Source organism: Bubalus kerabau, chromosome 1 (assembly GCF_029407905.1).
Source record: "Bubalus kerabau isolate K-KA32 ecotype Philippines breed swamp buffalo chromosome 1, PCC_UOA_SB_1v2, whole genome shotgun sequence".
NCBI classification, from domain to species: Eukaryota; Metazoa; Chordata; class Mammalia; order Artiodactyla; family Bovidae; genus Bubalus; species Bubalus kerabau.
This window is the reverse complement of record NC_073624.1, coordinates 190366040-190388619: the sequence shown is the minus strand read 5'-3', so window position 1 is coordinate 190388619 and position 22580 is coordinate 190366040. Positions and strand designations below refer to the sequence as shown.

At 39.1% G+C, this 22580-nt stretch overlaps 1 protein-coding gene across 2 annotated transcripts in view; it reads left to right on the top strand.

Annotated features, from left to right (window-relative positions):
• Positions 1-22070, top strand: part of RAD50 (RAD50 double strand break repair protein) — a 108135-nt gene extending 86065 nt beyond the window's left edge. For both annotated transcript variants that reach the window (XM_055547873.1, XM_055547866.1), the window contains 4 exons: positions 17354-17439; positions 17989-18131; positions 20190-20323; positions 21723-22070. In XM_055547873.1, the coding sequence (XP_055403848.1) occupies positions 17354-17439; positions 17989-18131; positions 20190-20323; positions 21723-21909 (550 nt within the window). In that variant the 3' untranslated portion in view covers positions 21910-22070. The remainder of the gene's footprint in view (positions 1-17353; positions 17440-17988; positions 18132-20189; positions 20324-21722) is intronic.
• The last annotated feature ends 510 nt before the right edge of the window (positions 22071-22580 follow it).

Below are 22580 nucleotides of genomic sequence, written 5' to 3'. Positions count from 1 at the left end.
TTTATCAAGAGAATGATCAGTTACCTTAGATTTTGTTTGTTACTGTTTTCTAAAAAGGAATATATCCTCCTCGATAGAATCTATGTTTTAAGGCTTCTTCCGGAAAGAGCCTAGTGAACAGACCAGCCTCAGCGTTGGGAATCAGACCACAAGGCTCAGGAGGGCAGGAAGACCCCACTTTTCAGTATGAGGATTCTTCTAGTTCATGATGATAGCAAGGGTGGCCCCAGAATCACTTAGCTGTAACTCTGGCATGTACAGGTTTTGGAGAGTACATAGTCTTTTAAGATAAGTGAAAACTGGAACTGAGCCAATTGTGTTAGTCATTTTTAAAAATAAATACTAGTAAGGTTTTTGTTGGATTAAGTTCGGCTTCTGTAATGAAGGAACACATCTTTTGTCCTCGTTCTCAGTGAGCAAATAGGTTAACATTACAATGCTCCTTGGGTTCAGAAAGGCTCATGGATATGTATGTGTGTACCAACTAGGAACTTTTGGTTTTAACATCTTCAAATATTGAAATCTCCCCTAGATTTTTAGGTCCAGCAGTTAAAGTTGTTGAGATTTCATGTTCTGAAATAAGAGCAAATGCAGGACATTATTAAAGAGTCCTTGCCTGGTAGACTATTACATATACAACATTTGTCTTTTTTTAAAAAAACTTCCATAATTCTTTTTAGTATATCCAGCTATAGGCATATATGCCTGTAGAAGGCTTATTACTTTTTGAATTCTTTAACAGCTGATGCTGTGTATGTGGTAAACGTTCCAAACATTTGTTGAGTGCTAAGGAATAGGAAACCCAATCCTTACTGGCAAGTTTATTTGAAGAGACAAAAATCGAAACAGGTTTTTATCAGTAAAAATCTGTACAGAATAGGATAACTTAACTTGGTTTTGATGAAAAAATTAAGCTGAGTCTTAAACAGCAAGAACTGTTTGTATAAAAGTTGATAAATTGTACCTTTTCGAGGCCTGAAAAAAAATCCATAATTTGTTAAAAGTATTGTCTCTAGTCTCTAGAGATTATCTGAATGTGACTTGACATTTAGCAAATTACTTAAATACCCTGAGCTTCCGTTTTCTTATCTATAAAACAAATTTTTTTAAGTCCATTATAGCAGTCATCGTAGAGTCAAAATTAAAAGGGAAACTCACAGGCCATTTAGTCCGGCTCTCCTTGTCATGTTACAGTCTTTAATGTATATTGTTAAATTCTCTATTTCTTAAGGGCACTAAGGAACTTGACCAAGAAAGCATAGGTTTTATCTAAAGCGTATGTTTCTATCTAAACATGCTTTAAGACTAAATTTCTCGGGCAGGGGCTGTGCAGAGGAGATACTAATAGTAATTAAATACTTAATATATGTTGTTTAGTTGCTCAGTCATTTCCAGCTCTTTGCGACTGCAGCATGCCAGGCTTCCCTGTCCGTCACCAGCTCCCGGAGCCTACTCAAACTCATGTCCATGGAGTTGGTGATGCCACCCAACCATCTCATCCTCTGTCGTTCCCTTCTCCTCCTGTCTTCAGTCTTTCCCAGCATCAGGGTCTTTTCCAGTTAGTCAGTTCTTCGCATCAGGTGGCCAAAGTATTGGAGTTTCAGCTTCAACATCAGTCCTTCCAATGAATATTCAGGACTGATTTCCTTTAGGATAGACTGGTTGGATCTCCTTGCAGTCCAAGGGACTCTCAAGAGTCTTCTCCAGCACCACAATTCAAAAGCATCAATTCTTCGGCACTGAGCTTTCTTTATAGTCCACCTCTCACATCGATACCTGACTACTGGAAAAATCATAGCTTTGACTCTACAGATCTTTGTTGGCAAAGTAATGTCTCTGCTTTTTAATATGTCTGTTACAGCTTTTCTTCCAAGGAGCAAGCATCTTTTAATTTCATGGCTTCAGTCACCATCTGCAGTGATTCTGGAGCCCAAGAAAATAGTCTATCACTGTTTCCATTGTTTCCCCATCTATTTGCCATGGAGTGGTGGGACCAGATGCCATGATCTTTGTTTTTGGAATGTTGAGTTTTAAGCCAGCTTTTTCACTCTTCTCTTTCACCTTCATCAAGAGGCTCTTTAGTTCCTCTTCACTTTCTACCATATGGGTGGTGTCATCTGTGTTAGCCATAATTTAATTGAATTCTATCTCGACAAACTGTGGAAAATTCTTAAAGAGATGGGAGTACCAGAACACCTTACCTCCTGAGAAATCTGTATGCAGGTCAAGAAGCAACAGTTAGAACCGGCCATGGAACAATGGACTGGTTCCAAATTGGGCAAGGAGTATGTCAAGGCTGTATATTATCACCCTGCTTATTTAACTTATATGCAGATTACATCATGAGCAATTCCGGCTGGATGAAGCACAAGCTGGAATCAAGATTGTTGGAAGATATATCAATAACCTCAGATATGCAGATGATACCACCCTTATGGCAGAAAGCCATCACTTCATGGCAAGTAGATGGGGAAACAATGGAAACCGTGACAGCCTTTATTTTCTTGGGTTCCAAAATCACTGCAGATGGTGACTGCAGCCATGAACTTAAAAGACGCTTGCTCCTTGGAAGAAAAGCTCTGACCAACCTAGCCAGCATATTATAAAGCAGAGACAATACTTTGCGGACAAAGGTCTATATAGTCAAAGCTACAGTTTTTCCAGTAGTCAGTTTTGGATGGGAGAGTTGGACCATAAAGAAAGCTGAGTGCCAAAGAATTGATGGTTTTGAACAGTGGTATTAGAGGAGACTCTTGAGAGTCCCTTGAACCTCAAGGAGATCAAACCAGTCAATCCTAAAGGAAATCAGTCCTGACTATTCATTGGAAGGACTGATGCTGAAGCTGAATGAAGCTCCAGTACTTTGGCCACCTGATGCAAAGAAATGACTCATTGGAAAAGACCCTGATGCTGGGAAAGACTGAAGGCAAGAGAAGGGGATGACAGAGGATGCGATGGTTAGATGGCATCACCAACTTCTTGGACTTGAGTTTGAGCAAGCTCTGGGAGTTGGTGGTGGTGGACAGGGAAGCCTGGCATGCTACAGTCCATGGGGTTGCAAACATCAGTCACAACTGAGCGACTGAACTACTGGTATAGACCTGTAAAGAGCAAGTATTCATCAGAGAGACCAAGCAGACTGTCCAAAATTACCCAGCTAAGTGGTAGCGATGAAATTAGATCTCAGAACTAAGGCCTTTCTATTCCCACTGTGCTGTGCTGCTACCACCATCCGTCCCCCGTCTTTTTTAACCTTTAAAAAACAAATATTTATATTAAAATTTTTTCCTTTACTTAACTCATGCTTCTTGGTTAAGAGCCACAATAGTCAATTTATATATTTTATACCTCCTCAGCAAACTGCGTATATATGTATGTGCAAAATATATCTTGTCGTGTGCATTAGGACTTTGTTCAATTAAGATTTGAGTGCTTGTACATTTGGTAAGGTTTAGATGTTGTATACTAAGTATGTAGAGATGAAGAAACAAAGTTCAGAAATAAATCCGTAAATGGTGAAAATTAACCATGATGATGGGAATAACTGAGGGTCTACTTTAGGCCTTTTCTAAGGCGGGATCTTTTTTGAGAATGTGACATTTAAGCTGAAATGTGATTCATGCAAGATATGCAGAAAGCGGAGATGCAGGCATTCCAGATGGAGAGATAACTGATGCAGAGGCCCTAAGACCAATACAAACATGAGGTGTTCAAGGAATAGGAAGAAGGCAAGCGTGCCTGGCTACAGTGAGCAGGGGAATCAGGTCAGAGGGGAATGGTTCCCAGAGCATGCCATGCCTTGCAGCCTTAGTTAATAGTTCAGTTTTATTCTAAGTGTGATGAGAAGTCACTGGAGTGTTTGAAGCAGGGAGGTAGTATAACCTGATTCATAATTGGAAGAAATCACACTTGTTGCTGTGTGGAGAATGGATTGTGGAGGCACCCAGGAGAGAGTGGTGGACTGGACTAGGATGGTAGCAGTGGAAATGGAGAGAAGTAGATGGGCTCAATTTTTGTTTTGGAAATAGAATTGACAGGTCTTGCTTCTGAACTGAATGTAAGGGAGGAAAGAGGGGGGAAAGGAAGACTGATCCTACATATTTTTTCACGAACAATAGGATGACCGACTCGATGGACGTGAGTTTGAGTGAACTCCGGAAGATAGTGATGGACAGGGAGGCCTGGCGTGCTGCGATTCATGGGGTCGCAGAGTTGGACGTGACTGAACGACTGAACTGAACTGAGGATGTTGAGGGAGCAAATTCCCACTCCCTGAAATGGGCAGGATTGGGGAGGAGAAAGTGTTTTGGACACTTGCAGTTTGAGGTGCACTTTAAGTAGAAATGTCAGGGAGGCAGTTGGATCTATAATTTAGAGTCTAGAGTTCAAGGGGAAGCTATACATTTAGGAATTATCAGGACTGATGCTGAAGCTCAAACTCCAATACTTTGGCCACCTCATGCAAAGAGTTGACTCATTGGAAAAGACCCTGATGCTGGGAGGGATTGGGGGCAGGAGGAGAAGGGGACGACAGAGGATGAGATGGCTGGATGGCATCATCGACTCGATGGACATGAGTCTGAGTGAACTCCGGGAGATGGTGATGGACAGGGAGGCCTGGCGTGCTGCGATTCATGGGGTTGCAAAGAGTTGGACATGACTGAGCGACTGAACTGAACTGATGTAGTATTTAAAGCCATGGAATGAGATTACTAAGTATGGAATAATTGTGGATAGAGATGGGAAGGGTCCCAAAACTCATGTTTACTAATGGAGTGAAGAAGTAGCTGATGAAGAAAGAAAAAAAAAAAAAATTAAAAGGCATAGTAGCTTGAAAACCAAGGAAAGAAACTATTTCAGGAATCTAATGTTATTGAGAGATCAAATGAGATAAGGACTAAGAAGTAACCCTTGATTTGGATAAAATGGAGAATGTTCATGACTTTGAGGAACAAACTTAGTGGCATGGTTGGAACTGAAGCCTTAGAGTTGAGTGAGGAGACAGCAGGTGGCAAGAGATGAAGACAGTGAGTACAGTAAACTCTATTAAAAAAAAAAAACTTCCATTGTGAAGAGTAGCAGGAAAACGGGGTTAGGTATGTAGACTGCTTTTATCCTAAATCTTTTTTTTTTTTAATCCTAAATCTTAAGTTTAGGTAATTCTGCTACAAAGTAGCTCTTCCTCTTAGTACACTGGCTTGCAGACCTGGGGTTTCATAGATGTTAACTGAATGGAAAACTGTACCTAGAAGCCCTCCAGCTAACCCTGCAAGACCCTGAGAGCACTGACAGCAGGAACAAAAATTCCCTCAGTGAGGCACCTGTTGATTGGGAAAAAAAATCCCTGTTCTGTTCTCTCTGGGGAGATAGAAATATGCCCTGTTTTTCCTGTAAAGTTGTAACCTCTCAGTAGGAGACTATGGTAGGTGGTCCACAGGCTGTATTGACCTGGGCCATGAATAATGAAGGAAGGGCATTTCAGTAGAGAAAAGAGCCTCAATCATAGAGGCATCACACTGAGCAGAGGGCGGGCATATGTGGGAGCTTGTGGGGTTGGGGAGGTACAGGGGTGCTTCCCAACAATTTAGGCTTCCCTCAGAAACAAAGGCAGGCTGTTTACTGAGTTCTGTTGTCTGGCAATTAGATGGATTCTTCTAAATGAGAAGAAAAGAAGTGGTACAGATTTACCCAAAATTGAGTGTTTGTGGGCTTAATGCTTGCAACTCTTCTTAAGGTTTATACTAGGAGCCTTAAATTTGCCTTCTCACCTAGAAGAAGAAAGCAGGGTCCAAAATTTCCCTCATTGTCTCACCTCTTAGAAGAAGCATGCAGTCGTCGTAATTGTGCATTCATCTATCTATTTAAGATAACACAGGAAATTAACAGTGCATTTTCAAGAAAAGCTGATTACCATCTGTTATTAGTAATCATCTAAAACCATCACTGATTGTCAGCATTACCAGTGGTCAGAGACACACTCGACAAGGGGAAAACATCCATTATTCAGAATTTACTCTCCCTTATCCACTTCCTTAAAAAAGCCATCAGTTAAAATTAAGTGATTTTGGAATATATCATTCAAAGTACACTGTTCTGCTCTATCCCCAAAATGTTACACTGTTTTCCCCCAAATGTGGAGTGTTGAATATTAAGTCATACTTCTTCTGAGACTCAGTGGAAACATGTAAGTTTTATATCCAGGGCAGCCAACTCTCTCTGAGTCTCTTCAGAACCCAGCTTCTTACACTCAATGAGGGCTTGATGCAGGACTCACCTCATGGCTATCATTCTCATTCTTATCTTAAATACAGCACGGTTTCACATCAGCCCCCATAGCATCAAACAAGTAGATTATAAAACCCAATGATAGCTAGTGGCATTTCACAATGACTTGCAGGTTTTTTTAACCAAATATTTATCAACCACTGTAGCAATAGTGGTTGACCCATTACCTGAATTTTAGAAGCTGATATTTGGGAGTCTGGTCAAAGGAAATTACAGCAGTTCAATAATTTCAAGGGTTTTAGGAAATTAGTTTAATAGTCTTAAAGGGTTTATCTAGAAAAAGAGGACATTTTTCTTATAAATGTGCAGCTTAGGATTGGCAAGTTAGGGATTTTAAAGTGTGCTAAGTAATAAAACTTACTACTAGTTTGGAACACAATACTCAGTAGAATGTGATACTCATCATATCATTTCCCTTATACTAGAGGGCTTCCGCTGACCTATATGTAGGAAGACAGGAAGTTCTCGTGGTGGTAACTACAGTAGGGAAGAGTATTCAATATAATAATGAACAACAAAATTGATCTTAGCCAGTTTTCTGGCAACCTGTATATCTCAGGAAGTGAAGTGAAGCAAAGTAAAAGGTGCTCAGTCGTGTCCAACTCTCTGCAACTCTGTGAACTGTAGCCACTAGGCTCTTCTGTCCATGGAATTCTCCGGGCTAAAATACCAGAGTGTGGAACTAATGAGTGAAGAAGCATATGAGAAATACATAAAATCTATTGAGAGAAAATGGAACCCCTAAATAAACTAGTTTGAAACAACTTAATCTAGCATGGTTGTCTTAAAATTAGGGGTGGATATGTATTTAAAAGCAACTTTTAGGAAAAGAAACCACTTGTAACAATGTTTCCTAAAGAAAATACCCCTTAACTTCCTAATAACTTCAGATAAACACTGCATCTTTTTGACAGCACCCTATGATTTTTAGGCTAGGTGCCAGTTACAATATTCAAAATTCCTGAAATTATCTGTGGTAAAACTAGTTATAAAAATGATGTAATTCAAGGATAACACGGTTATCTTAAGCCTTATATAATTTTGTAACTTGCTTACAGCCATCCCTGGATTTGGGTCAAAATTATCTTCCCACTAGAAATAACTGGCAGGAGAGAAAAGTTTGTTTGTTGTATAGCATCCAGTAAAGAATATTACTATCTTAATTTTGCAATACACTGTGTTTGCTGGTGCTATTTTTACACAGTGAAGCAACAGCCTTGCAGGAGAATAAGAAACACTTTAATAATAAAATATTTCAACTTCTTAATTAAAAAAAATACTGGAGTGGGTTGCCATTTCCTCCTCCATTTGGTACAATTTTATGTGCGAGGATGAGAATAGTATTGTTGGAAAAAGTCTTTGTAAGTATAATCTTTTCTCTGCTTTTATTAGGAAGGCTCGTCTTTGACCCCTTCAATATTTACTGAAATAGCTTGAGTTATGGGGAAATCCAGTTCAAAATTTGCCATTGTACATGCATTTCTGACTCTGAATAGCAAAATGGTAACTAACCTTCCTCAGTAGTTGGAGCCCTGGAGATGGCTTAAATATGAAAGGTGTAACATTTGAAAAGGTGTTTGTCTGGCAGGTGAGGTTTTAGTCTACCTATTTTCTGACCACTCCATTTCAGGCATTCAGTTCTCTGCTAATGACCAAGTCCTGTGATGATTTTAAAAGTGGCCAGAGAGCAGCAGCAAAAACTCGGAACTACTGTCCTGGGGATTCCTAACATGCTTCACCTTGTGACATTGAGAACCCATGTATGCTTAGAAAGTAGACAGCTCCAAGGCTTGCAGAAGCTTTTTATTAAAGGCCCAAGAGTGGAGACAGTTTGACAGCTTAGAACAAAAAGGAAAATCATCTAGAAATTGCTGGGGCAGAAGCCATAGTGCAAAGAGGTGCTGATGGACAGGACAGTCAGCTTGGCATTCAAAGAGTTGCGTGTGAAGAAGGAAGAGGGACATGTATGAAAACAGCTCTACAGACTACATTAGTTCATACTCCTTTTTCTGTTTTTCTCAATAGATTATTTTTTGAGCAGTTTTAGGTTCACAGTAAAATCGAGCAGAAAATACAGAGATTTCCCATATACCTCTGTCTCCAGCCTTCCCTGACCATAGCCTATCCCACAGTCATCCCTGACCAGAGTGGTACATTTGATGAACATCATACTCACCAAAATCTGTAGTTCACATTTGGGTTCACTCATGGTGTTCTGCATTCTCTGCAATTAGACAAATGTTTAATGACATGTAACTAGCCATGTAGCCTGGCGTGCTGCAGTCCATGGGATCCCAAAGAGCTGGACGCGACTGAAGAACAACTGCCCGTATAGTATCATATGGAATAGTTTCACCTGTATGAGTCCTTTTGTCTTTTGGCCTCATTGTGCCCCCTTTCAAACAGTAAATATGCTAGGCCTTTGTCATCTCTGAGGATCACATTGTAAGACTTGCATGGATCACTAGAATTTAAATACCACTAAAACTATCCTTTGTCCTCATAAAATGCAATAGATTGTTACTGAGATTTTCAAGACAATCTTTCAGATTACCAAGAATATTTCAATATAAGATTGATTTATAAATCAGTTTTCTTAGAACTTTTCATTTTGGGAAATCATTTTTCACAAAACATACACATAACATGCGTCAGTATTATATGCATTTAACTGAGTGACAGGCACACTCCAGGCACAGGTGGGGCTGATGCAGCTAGCCCAATGACATCTACTTACAATAGTTTCCAGCCCATGAAATTTATATCTCTGCCTAAGCAGAATCATAGTTTACTAGATGTCATGGACCTTCTTAAGTGTTAATTACCTGTAACATACAAGTGCTATAATTTTTTCTTCCTTTGTATATCATAATATTTTGTACCACTTAACCCATTCAGCCTTGTATCACATATATTTTTATTTCCTCTATATCATTATTCTGCAAATTACAGAACATGGTTCAGATTGGGACTTGAAATTTCCTTGACAGGCTCTGACATTTATTCAGCAGTTCAGTAGAATTACACTGATGAGACATTTTCATTGTCTTCACGGTGCTTTTGCATTATGTACACATTTGCTTTGTGTGAATAGTATCACATTGTAGATACTTTTTTTTTCCACTTTACCATGTGATGAAATTCATGTTTGTATAGGTAAATACCTCATTATTTTTAATGTCTGCATAATATTCTATAAGGTGGATGCTACCCACTTGATTTGACCACTGATAGACATATTAGGAAGCCTTTAAATGTTTGCTACTGCAGGTAGTGCCACAGTGTATGTCTTCTTACACTTGTGCAGATGTATCAGAAAGATGGCTACTTAGAAATAGAGCTGCTGGGTCAGAGGGTATGTGCCTTTTTTATTTGTTAGTGCCACACTGCCTTCCAGAAGCACAAGGTCTGTTTCTACCAGTAGTGTATGAAAGTACCTACTTAAATGTATCACATTTCTTTATGTCTGCTTTACATATTATCAACTTTTAAAATTTTTGAGTCTTACACATAAAATGTTCTCACTTTACATTCCCCTGTTTAATAGTGAGGTTAAATGTCTTTTCATATGTTGGCTGTTTGTATTTCTTCTCCAGGAATTGTCCAGTCATATCTCTTCGCCAAGTTTTCTATTAGGTTGTCTTTTTCTAAGTGATTTGTGTTATTATTTTAAAATAGATTCTGGATATTAATCCTTTTCACATACACCACAAGGAGTTTTTCCTAGTTTGTCATTTGTCCATTAGCTTTCTTGATGGTGTTATTTATTTGTAGCTTAGTGTTTAAGTCAATACATTTTTGGTCTTTTAATGTATGACTTCTCAATCACAAGGGCCTTCCCAATCCTAAGATTACAAAAATTTTTCTTTTAATAGTCTTACTTATTTTTAATCTTTTATTTGGACTTTATTTGAAATTTGATAAAAGATAGTGATATAATTTTAATTTTTCCCTCTTCCAAGCACTATTAAAACCTTTCCCATTGACTTGAAATGTCAGTTATAAAGTTCTGTATATAGTTGGTTTAATTTTTATTCTTGTCCTCTATGATTTTATTCAATCACATTATCTCTCATATATTAACTTTAGAGTCGTCTTGTGGGTTTTATTTTAAAAATTATTTAATCTTGTTGGGAGTTTTGTTTGGATTGCATTTAATTTACGGATTACTTGAGGGAAAATGTTTGCAATATTGAATCTCCCGTTGGAGTCCTGTAATGTATTTTCAGGATGGTTTTGTTCTCTTGTAAAGTATTATAACTTTTTCATTTAGATTCTGTACCTCTTTTTCTCCTGGTATTTCTTAGTTTTTATTGCCATCATGAATAGGATCCATTTGTCTATTATATTTCATATTGAATTCTGCCACAGTAATGTATGTTTATTTCTGACTACTTATCAGTCTTTAATAGTTTGTCAGTTGATTTCTTAGGTTTTCTGAGTGTATAGTTATATCATCTGCAGAAACAATAGCAAGTTCTTATTTTTGTTCCCCTCATTTAGTCTTCATTTCTCTTTATTGTCTTGCTCAGTTATTAGGGATCTCCAGGACATTATTTTAGAGTAACAATAATAAAAGTTCTCTTTCTCTTGTTCTTAGCTTTAAGAGGAACACTTTTGTATATTTTAACAGTAAGTTTGATGCTTGCTGTGGGTATCTGATAGTCATCTTGTCTAATTAAGAAATTTTTCTATTTCTCTGTATTTAGTTTTTATCAAAACTCAGTATTATACTTTTTGACATCTGTTTAAATAATATTTTCTTGCAATCTTTTAATGAAGTGAATTATCTTAATTTTCTGTTGTACCATTCTTGGGTTCTTGAGATAAACACTATTTGGTTGTAATACACTGTTTTTAATATGCTCAGCCCTAAATTTGGTTTTATTTAGAATGTTTGTATCTGTATTTGTAAGCAAAATAAGCCTATCCTTTTTTTTTCTTATGTTTCTCCTTGCTATGTAGTATTTACATACTTCGGAACTAGGTGTACCTTGAAGATATGAAAACATTCACTTGTAAAACTATCTGAGCCTGATGGCTTGAAAGATGGCATTTTGACTGCCTGTTCAAATAATTTTGATTATATTCAAGGGCTGTTAATATCCCATTTTTCTCTGATCTTGAGCACATTACTAATTTGATTAAATCTCAAGTTTTCTCCCCAGCTTCTGTTTTATTTTATTGAGAAATAGTTAACATACATCACTGTATATGTTTAAGGTGTATGGCATGATGGTTTGATATACACATATTATGAAGATTACTAAAGTAGGTTTAGTTAACATCCATCATCTCATGTAGATAAAAAGGAAAAAAAAAAAATGTTTTGATGAATACTTAGACTTTACTCTCCTAGCTGTCTTATGTCATACAGAAGTATAGTTAACATATTGTATATTATGTTAAGTATAGTTAACATATTGTATATTACAGACCTAGTACATATTTATAAGTGGAAGTTAAATTCCACATGTAAGTGAGATCTTACAGTATTTGTCTTTTTCTGACTTCTTTTAACATATTGTGTATTATGCTAAGTATAGTTAACATATTGTATATTACAGACCTAGTACATATTTATAAGTGGAAGTTAAATTCCACATGTAAGTGAGATCTTACAGTATTTGTCTTTTTCTGTCTGACTTCTTTTAACATGCCTTCAAAGTCCATCCAACGTCGTTCCAAATGGTAGGACTTCTTTGTTTTTTATGGCTGAATAATGTTCCATTATATGTGTAAATGTGTATGTGTATAGATATGATATATATATGTGTATAAAGATATATATCTCACATCTTCTCTATCCGTTCATTCCATGATGGACATAGGTTGTTTCTGTCTTAGCTGTTGTGAACAGTGCTGCTGTGAATGGGGGAGGAGGGTGCAGATAACTTTTCAAGTTAGTGTTTTCCTTTCCTTTGGATATATTCCCCAAAGTGGAATTACTACGCTATATGTTACTTCTAGTTTTAGTTTTTTAGGACTCTGTACTGTCCCCGCAGTGGCTGTACCAGTTTACAGTGTATGCTGGCAACAGCGCACAGGGGTTTTCTTTTCTCCACGCCCATGCCATCATTTGTTACGTTTTGTTGGTGATGGATGTTCTAAGAGGTATGAGGTGCTCTTTCATTGTGGTGTTAATCTGCAGTTCCCTAATGACTGTCAGCATCTTTTTCATGGACCTTTTAGCTGCTAAAAGGTCATGGACCTTTCGTGTATGTTCTTTGGAAAAATGTCTATTAAGGTCCTTTGTCCATTTTTAAATTGAGTTTTGTGTTTTTTTTTTCCAGGTTGTATGAGTTCTTTATATATTTTGGATATTAACTCCTTATCAGATTCATGGCTTTCAAATATTCTTTCCTATCCCATAGGTTGTCTTTTCACTTTGTTGTTTGTTTCTTCAGCTGTGCAGAAACTTTTTAGTTTAATACAGACCCCCACTTTGTTGTTATTGTTTGTGCTTTAGCTATGATTTCCAAAAATCATTACCAAGACCCATGTCAAGGAACTTTCTTCTGGGAGTTTCATACTTTCAGGTTTTACATTTAAGCCTTTGATTCATTTAGAGTTCATTTTACGAGTGATTAAAATAGGGATCTGGTTTCATTCTTTTACATGTGAGTATCCCGTTTTCCCAACACCATACTGAAGAGACTGTCTTTTCTTCATTGAGTGTTTCTGGTTCCCTTGTCAAATATTAGTTTACTGTATGTGTCTGGGTTAATTTCTGGGCTGTCGATTATGTTCTGTTGGTCTTTTTGTCTTTTTATGCCACTGCCATACTAGGTTTTTTTTTAAAGTCTCTTTTTATATTGAAGTATCATGCAAAGAGTTGACTCATTGTAAAAGACTCTGATGCTGGGAGGGATTGGGGGCAAGAGGAGAAGGGGACGACAGAGGATGAGATGGCTGGATGGCATCACTGACTCGATGGACAGGGAGGCCTGGTGTGCTGCGATTCATGGGGTCGCAAAGAGTCGGACACGACTGAGTGACTGATCTGATCAATATAGTTGATTTACGCTGTCATGTTAGTTTCAGATGTACAGCACAGTGATTCAGTTATATATATGTATATATTATTTTACAGATTCTTTTTCCTTATAGGTTATTACAAAATATTGAGTATAATTCCCTGTGCCAATACAGTAGGTCCTTATTGTTATCTGTTTTTTGCATGGTAGTGTGTATGTTAATCCCAACCTCCTAATTTATCCCCCTCCTCCCTTCTTCTCCTTTGCTAACTATAAGTGTTTTCTGTGTCTGTGGGTCTATTTCTGTTTTTTAAATAAGTTTATTTTAATCTTTTTTTTTTTTTTTTCAGATTCCACATATAAACAATATCATATGATCTTTGTCTTTCTTTGTCTGACTTATTTCACCTTAGCATGAAAATCTCTAGGTTATCCACATTGCTGCAAATAGATGGCATCATTTCATTCTTTTAATGACTGAATACTATTCCATTATATACATGCACCACATCTTCTTTATCTGTTGATGGACATTTAGGTTGTTTCTATGTCTTGGCTATTGAAACAGTGCTGCAGTGAACATCAGGGTGCATATATCTTTTCAAGTTTTGTTTTTCCCTGGATATATGCCCAGGAGTGGGATTGCTGGATCATATGATAATTCTGTTTTTAGTTCTTAAAGGAAATTTCATACTGTCCTCCATAATGGTCATACCACTTTACATTCCCACCAACAATATAGGAAAGTTTGCTTTTCTCTGCACTCTCTCCTGCATTTATTGTTTGTAGACTTTTTGATGATGGCCATTCTGACTGGTTTGAGGTGATACCTTATTGTAGTTTTGATTTGCATTTCTTTGAGATGTTGAGGATCTTTTCATGTGTGTTTTGGTCATCTGTATATCTTCTTTTGAGAAATGTCTAGATCTTCTGCCCATTTTTTGATGGGTTGTCTTTTTTTGGTTTTTTTGAGCTGTGTAAGCTGTTGGTATATTTTGGAGATTAATTCCTTGTTGCTTCTTTTGCAAAGATTTTCTCCCATTCTGTGGGTTGTCTTTTCATTTTATCATTTCCTTTGCTCTGCAAAAGCTTTTTAATTAGGTCCCTTTTGTTTGTTTTTAATTTTCATTACTGTAGGAAATAGATCCAAAAGGATACTGCTGCAATTTATTTTTATTTTAAAGTGTGTTTTGCCTGTGTTTTTCCTCTAGGAATTACACAGTGTACAGTCTTATCTTTAGGTCTTTAACCAATTTCAACTTTACTTTTGTGTGTGGTGTTAGAGAATGTCCTGATTTCATTCTTTTACATGTAGCTGTCCATCTTTCCCAGCACCACTTATTGAAGAGACTCTTTTCTCATTGTATATTCTTGCCTCCTTTGTCATAGATTAATTGTCTATGGGAGTACAATACTGTTTTAATTACTACAGCTTTAGTATAACTTGGAATCAGGAAATACAATACCATTGCTTTGTTGTTTTCTCAGGTTTGGCTATTTGGGGTCTTTTGTAGTTCCATGTAAGTTTCAAGAGTGTTTTTTCTATTTCTATAAAAAATACCATTGGAATTTTGATAAGAATTGCATTGTATTACATACATGGCTTTGAGAAGTATTAACATAATTAATCCTTCCAATCATGAACATAGGGATACCTTTCCATTTCTTTTTTTCATTTTGGCCATGTCACCTGGCTTGTGGGATCTTAATTCCCTGACCAGGGATCGAACCCATGTAGTTACTGTAATCATTGCATAGTGGGGCTATAAACTCCATATTAACAGAGAGAGAAGATACAAAGTGGGATTCCCATGTGGCTCAGTGGTAAAAGAATCCGCCTGTCAATGCAGGAGACGCTGGTTTGATCCCTGAGTTGGGAAGAGCCCCTGGAGTAGGAAATGGCAACCCACTCCAGTATCCATGCCTGGTGAGTCCCACAGACAAAGGAGCCTAGCGAGCTACACACAGTCCATGGAGCCACAGAGTCAGACATGAGTGAGCGACTGAGCGTGCATGCAAGATACAAAGTGAATGGTCCAACTACTGTTGACATCAGCTCTGTCTGCCACACTCATTGGTCAGTGTGAGGACTGGAGTTTTTTCTCTCAGCAGACCTACACATGGGTGAGGATGCGCCACCTCTGTCCCAGGGAGCCATGGTGTAGACTATACGTATGCCTCTTGGACATGTGTGCCCCACCTGGAGCTTGTTCTCCATGTTGAGAGTGCTTATTTATGTTAATTATGGACGATTTTTAACTTGAATGGAAAGATGACGTTTTTTAAAAGTCATTTGAAGAATCAAGATCATAATGTATAAAGCTAAGGATCACATGATTCATCTCAAGAACATTCTCTGAGGTTTTTTGGCTTTAAACAAATACTTAGAAGTTGTGTCTCTGTCCTTTTGAAAGAAGTATAAAATCTGAGATAAATATATAAAAGTAGAAAATAGAGACTTGTTGCATTCTCATCAACAGGCAGAATATGGTTTTTTTCCGGGCTTTATACTTAAAAATCCTTCATCTGATATTTAAAATGTATTTATGTTGAGTCATTTCTTTCTCTTTTGCTGGTAAACCAGAAGATCATGAAATGATTCTGCAGAGGCAGTAGCATTACGTTCAGTTTCTTTTTTTGTATATATCAGATAAGAGACTTGCAAATGGAAGTATGTCCGCCTCACATCCTTTGTATGGTGATGGCAGTGATGGTCGCCTTTTTGTGACTGTTGCAACATTTATTAGTTCATAAACCCACTTCCAAAGAACCTAAGGGCTTTTTGGCGAAAGGTGACTATAGTAAAAACGATGTTAGATTTTGACAGGCTACTTTTGTTTTTACAGACATTTCTTTTTCGTATTTCAAAACGACTAGTATTTCAAGAGTGTTGTGGGGGGTAGAGGGGTGCACAAAAGTTAATGCACATATTTGGAGTTAGGATTTTTGAATCTTTAGGAAGGGAGAATAAAATTTTGAAGTTCAGGTCAGCTTAAGTCTCGATATCCTCCTCTCTGAACCAGCACTTCTGGTTGGTAAAAAGCTCACAGATCTGAGACAGAAGCAGCTTCAGAGGTTGACTTCGGTAAACTGTAATAAAATAGAAGAGGAAAAAAAAGGCAGCAGTTCCAGAGATTCACCTGTTTTCCTGTGGATTAAGGGACCCTGTACACCTTCTATCCCCTCTTTTACTCACTGTCATCCGTTCAGCAGAGCTTCCTATATAACCAGTTGGTATCAGTAGAAACAGCGCTTCTGTTAAACCTAAGGAAAAGTCTCATAAAAAACTCTCTTCAGAAGTTTTCACAGTACTTAAGCATTTAAGGGAATGTTTGTCTTATCATGGAGCTTCCCTGGTGACTCAGATGGTTAAGAATTTGGCTGCAATGCAGGAGACCAGGGTTTGATCTCGAGAGTGAAAGTGGAGAAGGATAAGGACCCTGGAGTGCTGGAATTATATATGCCTGACAGTTCGCAATACTAGCCAATAGCAAGGTTTTGGTTGTATTTATTTTTTTCTAGCTGTTACTATATTCTGCTGCTGCTAAGTCGCTTCAGTTGTGTCCGACTCTGTGCGACCCCATAGACGGCAGCCCACCAGGCTTCCCCATTCTTGGGATTCTCCAGGCAAGAACACTGGAGTGGGTTGCCTTTTCCTTCTCCAATGCATGAAAGTGAAAAGTGAAAGTGAAGTAGCTGAGTCTTGTCCGACTCTTAGCAACCCCATGGACTGCAGCCCACCAGGCTCCTCCGTCCATGGGATTTTCTAGGCAAAAGTACTGGAGTGGAGTGCCATTGCCTTCTCCTATATTCTACTTTTTCTCTACTATATTCTACTTTTATTATTAATATGGGGGAAGTTATCTCATTGTTATGATGTTACTATATATATTATTAAACATTTTGTATATTTTTAATATATACTGTTAAATATATTGGTCTTCCCTGGTGGCTCAGATGGTAAAGAATCTGCCCGCCATGCAGAAGACCCAGGTTCGATCCCTGGGTTGGAAAGATCCCCTGGAGGAGGAAATGGGCAACCCACTCCAGTTAAATATTATGTTACCTTTACCAGTGGATTCTTTTTCCAGAGCAATAATGAAATTTCACAGTATGAAAATGGAAGAAATCAACAAAATTATTCGTGACCTTTGGCGAAGTACCTATCGTGGACAAGGTAATTAACATGGTGTAACACGAATGCTCTTTCTAAAGCCCTGTGTCAAGCTCTTGCTTCATATGACCTCTCATCATGCCAGTATTGCCTCTAGACCCCTTTCTGAACATCTCTTTCAGATTTTCTAAGAATTCTTATCTTGACAATATCTTTTAGAAGGAAAAAAATGCAAAGTTTTCTATTCCAAAGCCTGACAGGACTTACAAATTTGGCTATGGTACACATTATATTTAGCTGATGACATAATAGGTTCTGTTGAAGTGCAGATAGGGATAAGCTGAAATGAGATAAGAAGAAGAAGAACACCATTAGGAGGAAATTCTTAATAGGGGAACTAAGAAAAGGGCACAGCTGAGAGCAACGGTTGGTTGGGTATCTGGTTGCTTCTGACCAGGAATCCTCATAACCAGGGAAAAGTTTCCAAACCACCCAGTGTTTCCCCTGGGAATGTCAGCCTCCCATGTTGCTTATAACGTTCTTTGATAAGGTTTGCAAATGACAAAAGGCTGCAGAGTATAGGTTCCTAAAATCTTCTTCTTTCTGTATCAGATATTGAGTACATAGAAATTCGATCAGATGCCGATGAAAATGTATCAGCTTCTGATAAAAGGAGGAATTACAACTACCGAGTGGTGATGCTAAAGGGAGACACAGCCTTGGATATGAGAGGGCGTTGCAGCGCCGGACAAAAGGCAGGTATCTTCACGAACGTAAGACCACTTGTACACAGAAAATTGACGGAGAAATGATTGTCAGTGCAGAGGAAGCACCCAAGGTGCCCTTGAATGGTGGGAAGCTCCTTATAGCATCATTGCTGCCGCATGAAGTGAACCGGGCTCAGTTACTCTCATTATACTCTCAATTCTAACCAGCATTTCCTGCAACATTATGTAAAGTAGGCTTTTAGAAGGGCCTGAAACAGTCTCACAGGATAGCCTAAATGTAGAGCAAAAAGCTGAAGGCCATTCATTGTTTCATGGCATTCCTTATGAGAATAAGGTTGTTTGATCATCAGTTATAGACCCACACTAATTTATGTGCCACCAAGAAAAAAAAAATTCAATAGTAATTCTAAGCTGCATCTTGATTTCAGAGAAGTCAAAGGATAAGGAACGGTATGTTTTACAATCGGTGACATACAGTATTAGCAAACCAGACCCTAGATTGAGCCAGATGAGGCATTACAGTAACTAAGAGTCTCTCGCCATAGGACTGAGTCCCCACCACCACTCCCCGGCCTAGCCTTGGGGCCTGGGGACCGTGTGAAAGCGGGCCTACCAGAGTCAAAGGCTGTGAAAGCCACAGGGCCTCTTCCCCCACCACCACAGGGACTCAGCGCTGGGCCAGGCCACCTGGCTCTGCAGGGAGCTCTGAGGAAGCCGAGGTTGGATGCACAGAGGACTAATATTTCAACAGGTTGGAAAGTAGGACCTGCATCCTTGGGGAACAGTGCTGGGTTCTTCCACTGTGCGCTGGTTTGTCCCCAAAATGTTATCGATTTTTGATCTTCCTCCTTTGCAGATTAGAAGAAGATTATCAATATTACCTCTGGACCCCTGATTCTTAACAAAATTTTATAATTCTGTAAATGGATGCTCATATCATCTGAGTCATTCACATAAAAAAGTTTGCAGTTTTTTAAAGACACTCTATGCATGTATTTTTGTCATCAACCCAGACAGCTGATACCAATTTATAAGGCATCTGCAGATTATTATCTTAATCAGATTGCAAAAACGACAAATTTGTGATCTATAATCAATATCCCTTGAGTTTGAAACATGTCTATTTGGATTAAAAATACTTTCTGAACAAAAGCGGATTTCCTGTAGCTACTATAAATTATAAAAATTAGTGCTAGCGTTTCCTTGGTGTTGAGTGACAGGACAGACAGATGCTGTGTAAAAGTGGGCCGGGAGCTCCATTCCGACTCCACTCTGAATGGGTGATGGTGGCAGCAGGAGAGCAGGGCTGGCCTGTGGCCCTGGCATCTTCAATCTGCCAGCCTGCCCTGTGCATCAGAGAAAAGCTCTAAAGTGCTCTGAGATCACTCACTCACTGACGCACCTCTGCTCACAAGTCGGGGTGGAGGGGACATCACAGCCCCCACAGAAGTCGTGCATCTTCCTGAACTCGTCCCTCCCTCTTGGTTCTGTGGCCTTGTGCCCACAGAGGGCTTCAGTGGCGGTCTCAGTATGAGGTTTGTTATCCACAAAAGTTCCTCATAGTTTTGGTTGCTTGGATTTTCCACAGTCAAGCTTAAATAAAACCATACTTCTGTATTCATAGTTTTCCTCTCCCTCCCTCTCAGAATCATACACACAAACATTTAAGTTTGGGTTAGAGCAATGGTGCCACTTTGGCTCCACAGAACAGAGAGATTTAAAGATGTCTCCAAGAGAAAAGGTGTCTGTGAGGCTCTGGAAAATGTGTTATATCCAAGTTTTCTAACATCATCAGGAAAATAGCCAGATTATGAATTTTTAAGGTTGTTCATCTTATACCACTATTAAAATTGTCAGTAACATTAGATAAGTGCTAACTGCATTTCTGATGCAGGTCTAATTGGAAGCTTTGTTATAGCTGATGTGAGGTGTGGCCTGGCATTTTAATGATGTACACCTGAGGTCAGTGATCCTGTGAGATTGCCCCACCTTTCCCTTCGAAAGACACTGTGCCAGTCTGCCTGTTTTCCTCAGGTGAATGAGAAATGTGTGCAGTGCAGCTGAGTTCTGGCACCCTTTTTCCAGGTATTAGCCTCACTCATCATTCGCCTAGCCCTGGCTGAAACATTCTGCTTAAACTGTGGCATCCTTGCTTTGGACGAGCCAACGACAAATCTTGACCGAGAAAACATTGAATCTCTTGCACATGCTCTGGTTGAGTAAGTATCTCAAATTTGGGGCCAAGTTATGATTGTTTTTAAAGGAAGATTAAGAGAATTCTATGGTGAAAATAGAATCCTCTGTAGATGTGTCCTCCTTGGGGAAACTGGTTTTACCAGACCTTAGGCTTTACCTTGATAGTAATTTTTCAGATGCTTAAAAAAAGAACTACCTGGTGAACAGATGCCCCAGACACATCCTACATCTCCCCAAGAGTGTTCACAGTGAGGGTTTCCTGGCTTGGTTTGGTTTTCCTGTAAACCCACCAGAGGGGCCCATGTGTCTCAGACAGGAGTTAGCGTGCTCCACTAAAGCATTTCTAGGTGTTGAGAGTGGGTTTTAAACTCTCTCCCCAGCTGCTCACATGTGTCAGCGTCTATGAGGAATGACGGTTCTTACTCAAAAAGTGTATTAGTGGTGAGGTAGGCTCCAGACTGCAGACACACTTATCACAGCTCACCGCTGGGGTGGTGCAGGTCTGGGGGTAGAGAGCCCTTGCTTCTGCACGGTCCAGCAGAGGACGGGCAGTCTCCATGAGATAGAGAAGCTCTTCTGGGGGGGTCTTCACTCCAGACAGACTCTTCCTAGCAGAGAGAACGTCTCCTGTGATAGGAGACTTGAGTGGCCCCAGAGCCAGCTGTCTCCAGCCATCTCTCTGAGTAGTCCTGTGTGACCCACAAGTAAGGGTTGGTGCTTGTGAAACCTAAGTGCATCCAGCTCCAGGCAAGGGATAAATAAGCGGTTAGTTAAAAGAAAAAGTCGTAAGTCTCAGACTCATAACTAGTTACCTCAGCATATAGATAACAAGCAGAAATGTTCTCAGTACGCCCACTCAGGCCCCCTGTGTGTCATACCAGTGATGCATCTAGTGACTGGTGGTGGCAGAGTTCTAAGTAGACCCAGCTCCTGAGAAGGCAGTGGGGCTCACAGTGTTATTCCCCTTGCCTGTAGGCTTTTTTAATAGTTTTCTTCCAGAGAAAACTAATACCAGGTCAAGAAAACCCCAGGAATAAGTCAGACTCCTAAAGTTGAGTGGCACAGATTATTAAAGAAAGTGCAATAAAACATTTCTACCTGCTTTAAGAATAAAACTAGTTCATCATGTATTCTCACCAGTTTTTAAGCCAGACCTCAGTGAAGAGTCAGGCTACGCATCCCCACTGTCTGGAGAGGAGATGAGACTGCTACCTGGCTGGCCTGAAGGCCTGGATCCACCTACCCCTCCCCCCTGCCACTTCCTGCAGGGCTCTCAGGGGCCCTGATACTCACACGACACAGGAAAAGCCTGGTCATCACACACAGCACACACTTTGTGTCTGACAGGGTTCTCAGTGGCTTTTGCAAGTAAAGGAAAGAGTTATGTATGTTCTTTAGTAATAAAATGTTATATTGTTTCAGGATAATAAAAAGTCGCTCACAACAGCGGAACTTCCAGCTTCTGGTAATCACTCATGATGAAGATTTTGTGGAGCTCCTAGGGCGTTCTGAATATGTGGAGAAATTCTACAGGATTAAGAAGAACATTGAGCAGTGCTCAGAGATTGTGACGTGCAGTGTTAGTTCCCTAGGATCTTATGTTCATTAAAAACATTCAAGACTTACATACTTTAGAAACACTGGTCCTCTGGCAACTGCTTATTTCTGGTATTGAGACAATATGAAAATGTTCTTTCAAATGAGCCTTCTGTCTAGCGTTTTTAATGTCTAAGAGGTTCAAAAATCATTAAAAAAGTGTTTCACATGAAATTTGGGCTGATTCTCTGAACTTCATTCCTCTCCAGGCAGCATCTGACAAGCCTCAACAGCAGTGAAGATATGCTCAGCTTCCCTGCTCCCCTCCCTAGCACTAATGAAGGAGTCTATAGGGCCTGAAGCTTCTTACTAAACGTTCACTTCCCAAAGCATTAGTGAGAAGTAGTTTCTCTGCCTGGAAACTAGTTTGGGCATTAAAAAAAAAAAGTCAGTGTTAAGATTTACCTCTAAATTTAGTTTGTTGGATGTGGTTTTAAAAACTGAGTTATCAATATTAATATCTGAAGATGAAGGATGATTATTAATAGCTGGCTCTGCTCTTTATAAATCTAGGTAAGTGACCTCTTCCTCTTGGGACCTCAGTTTCTCCAACTAAAATTTGCAGTAGTCAAATGGGGGCTTCAAAGTTTGAAAGGAATCTTAAGTAATTTAATTTCCATGCCCACTCTATTCCCTCCCCACATATCCCTACCAGGTAGTCCCCAAACCTGGGCTGTCTGAAGA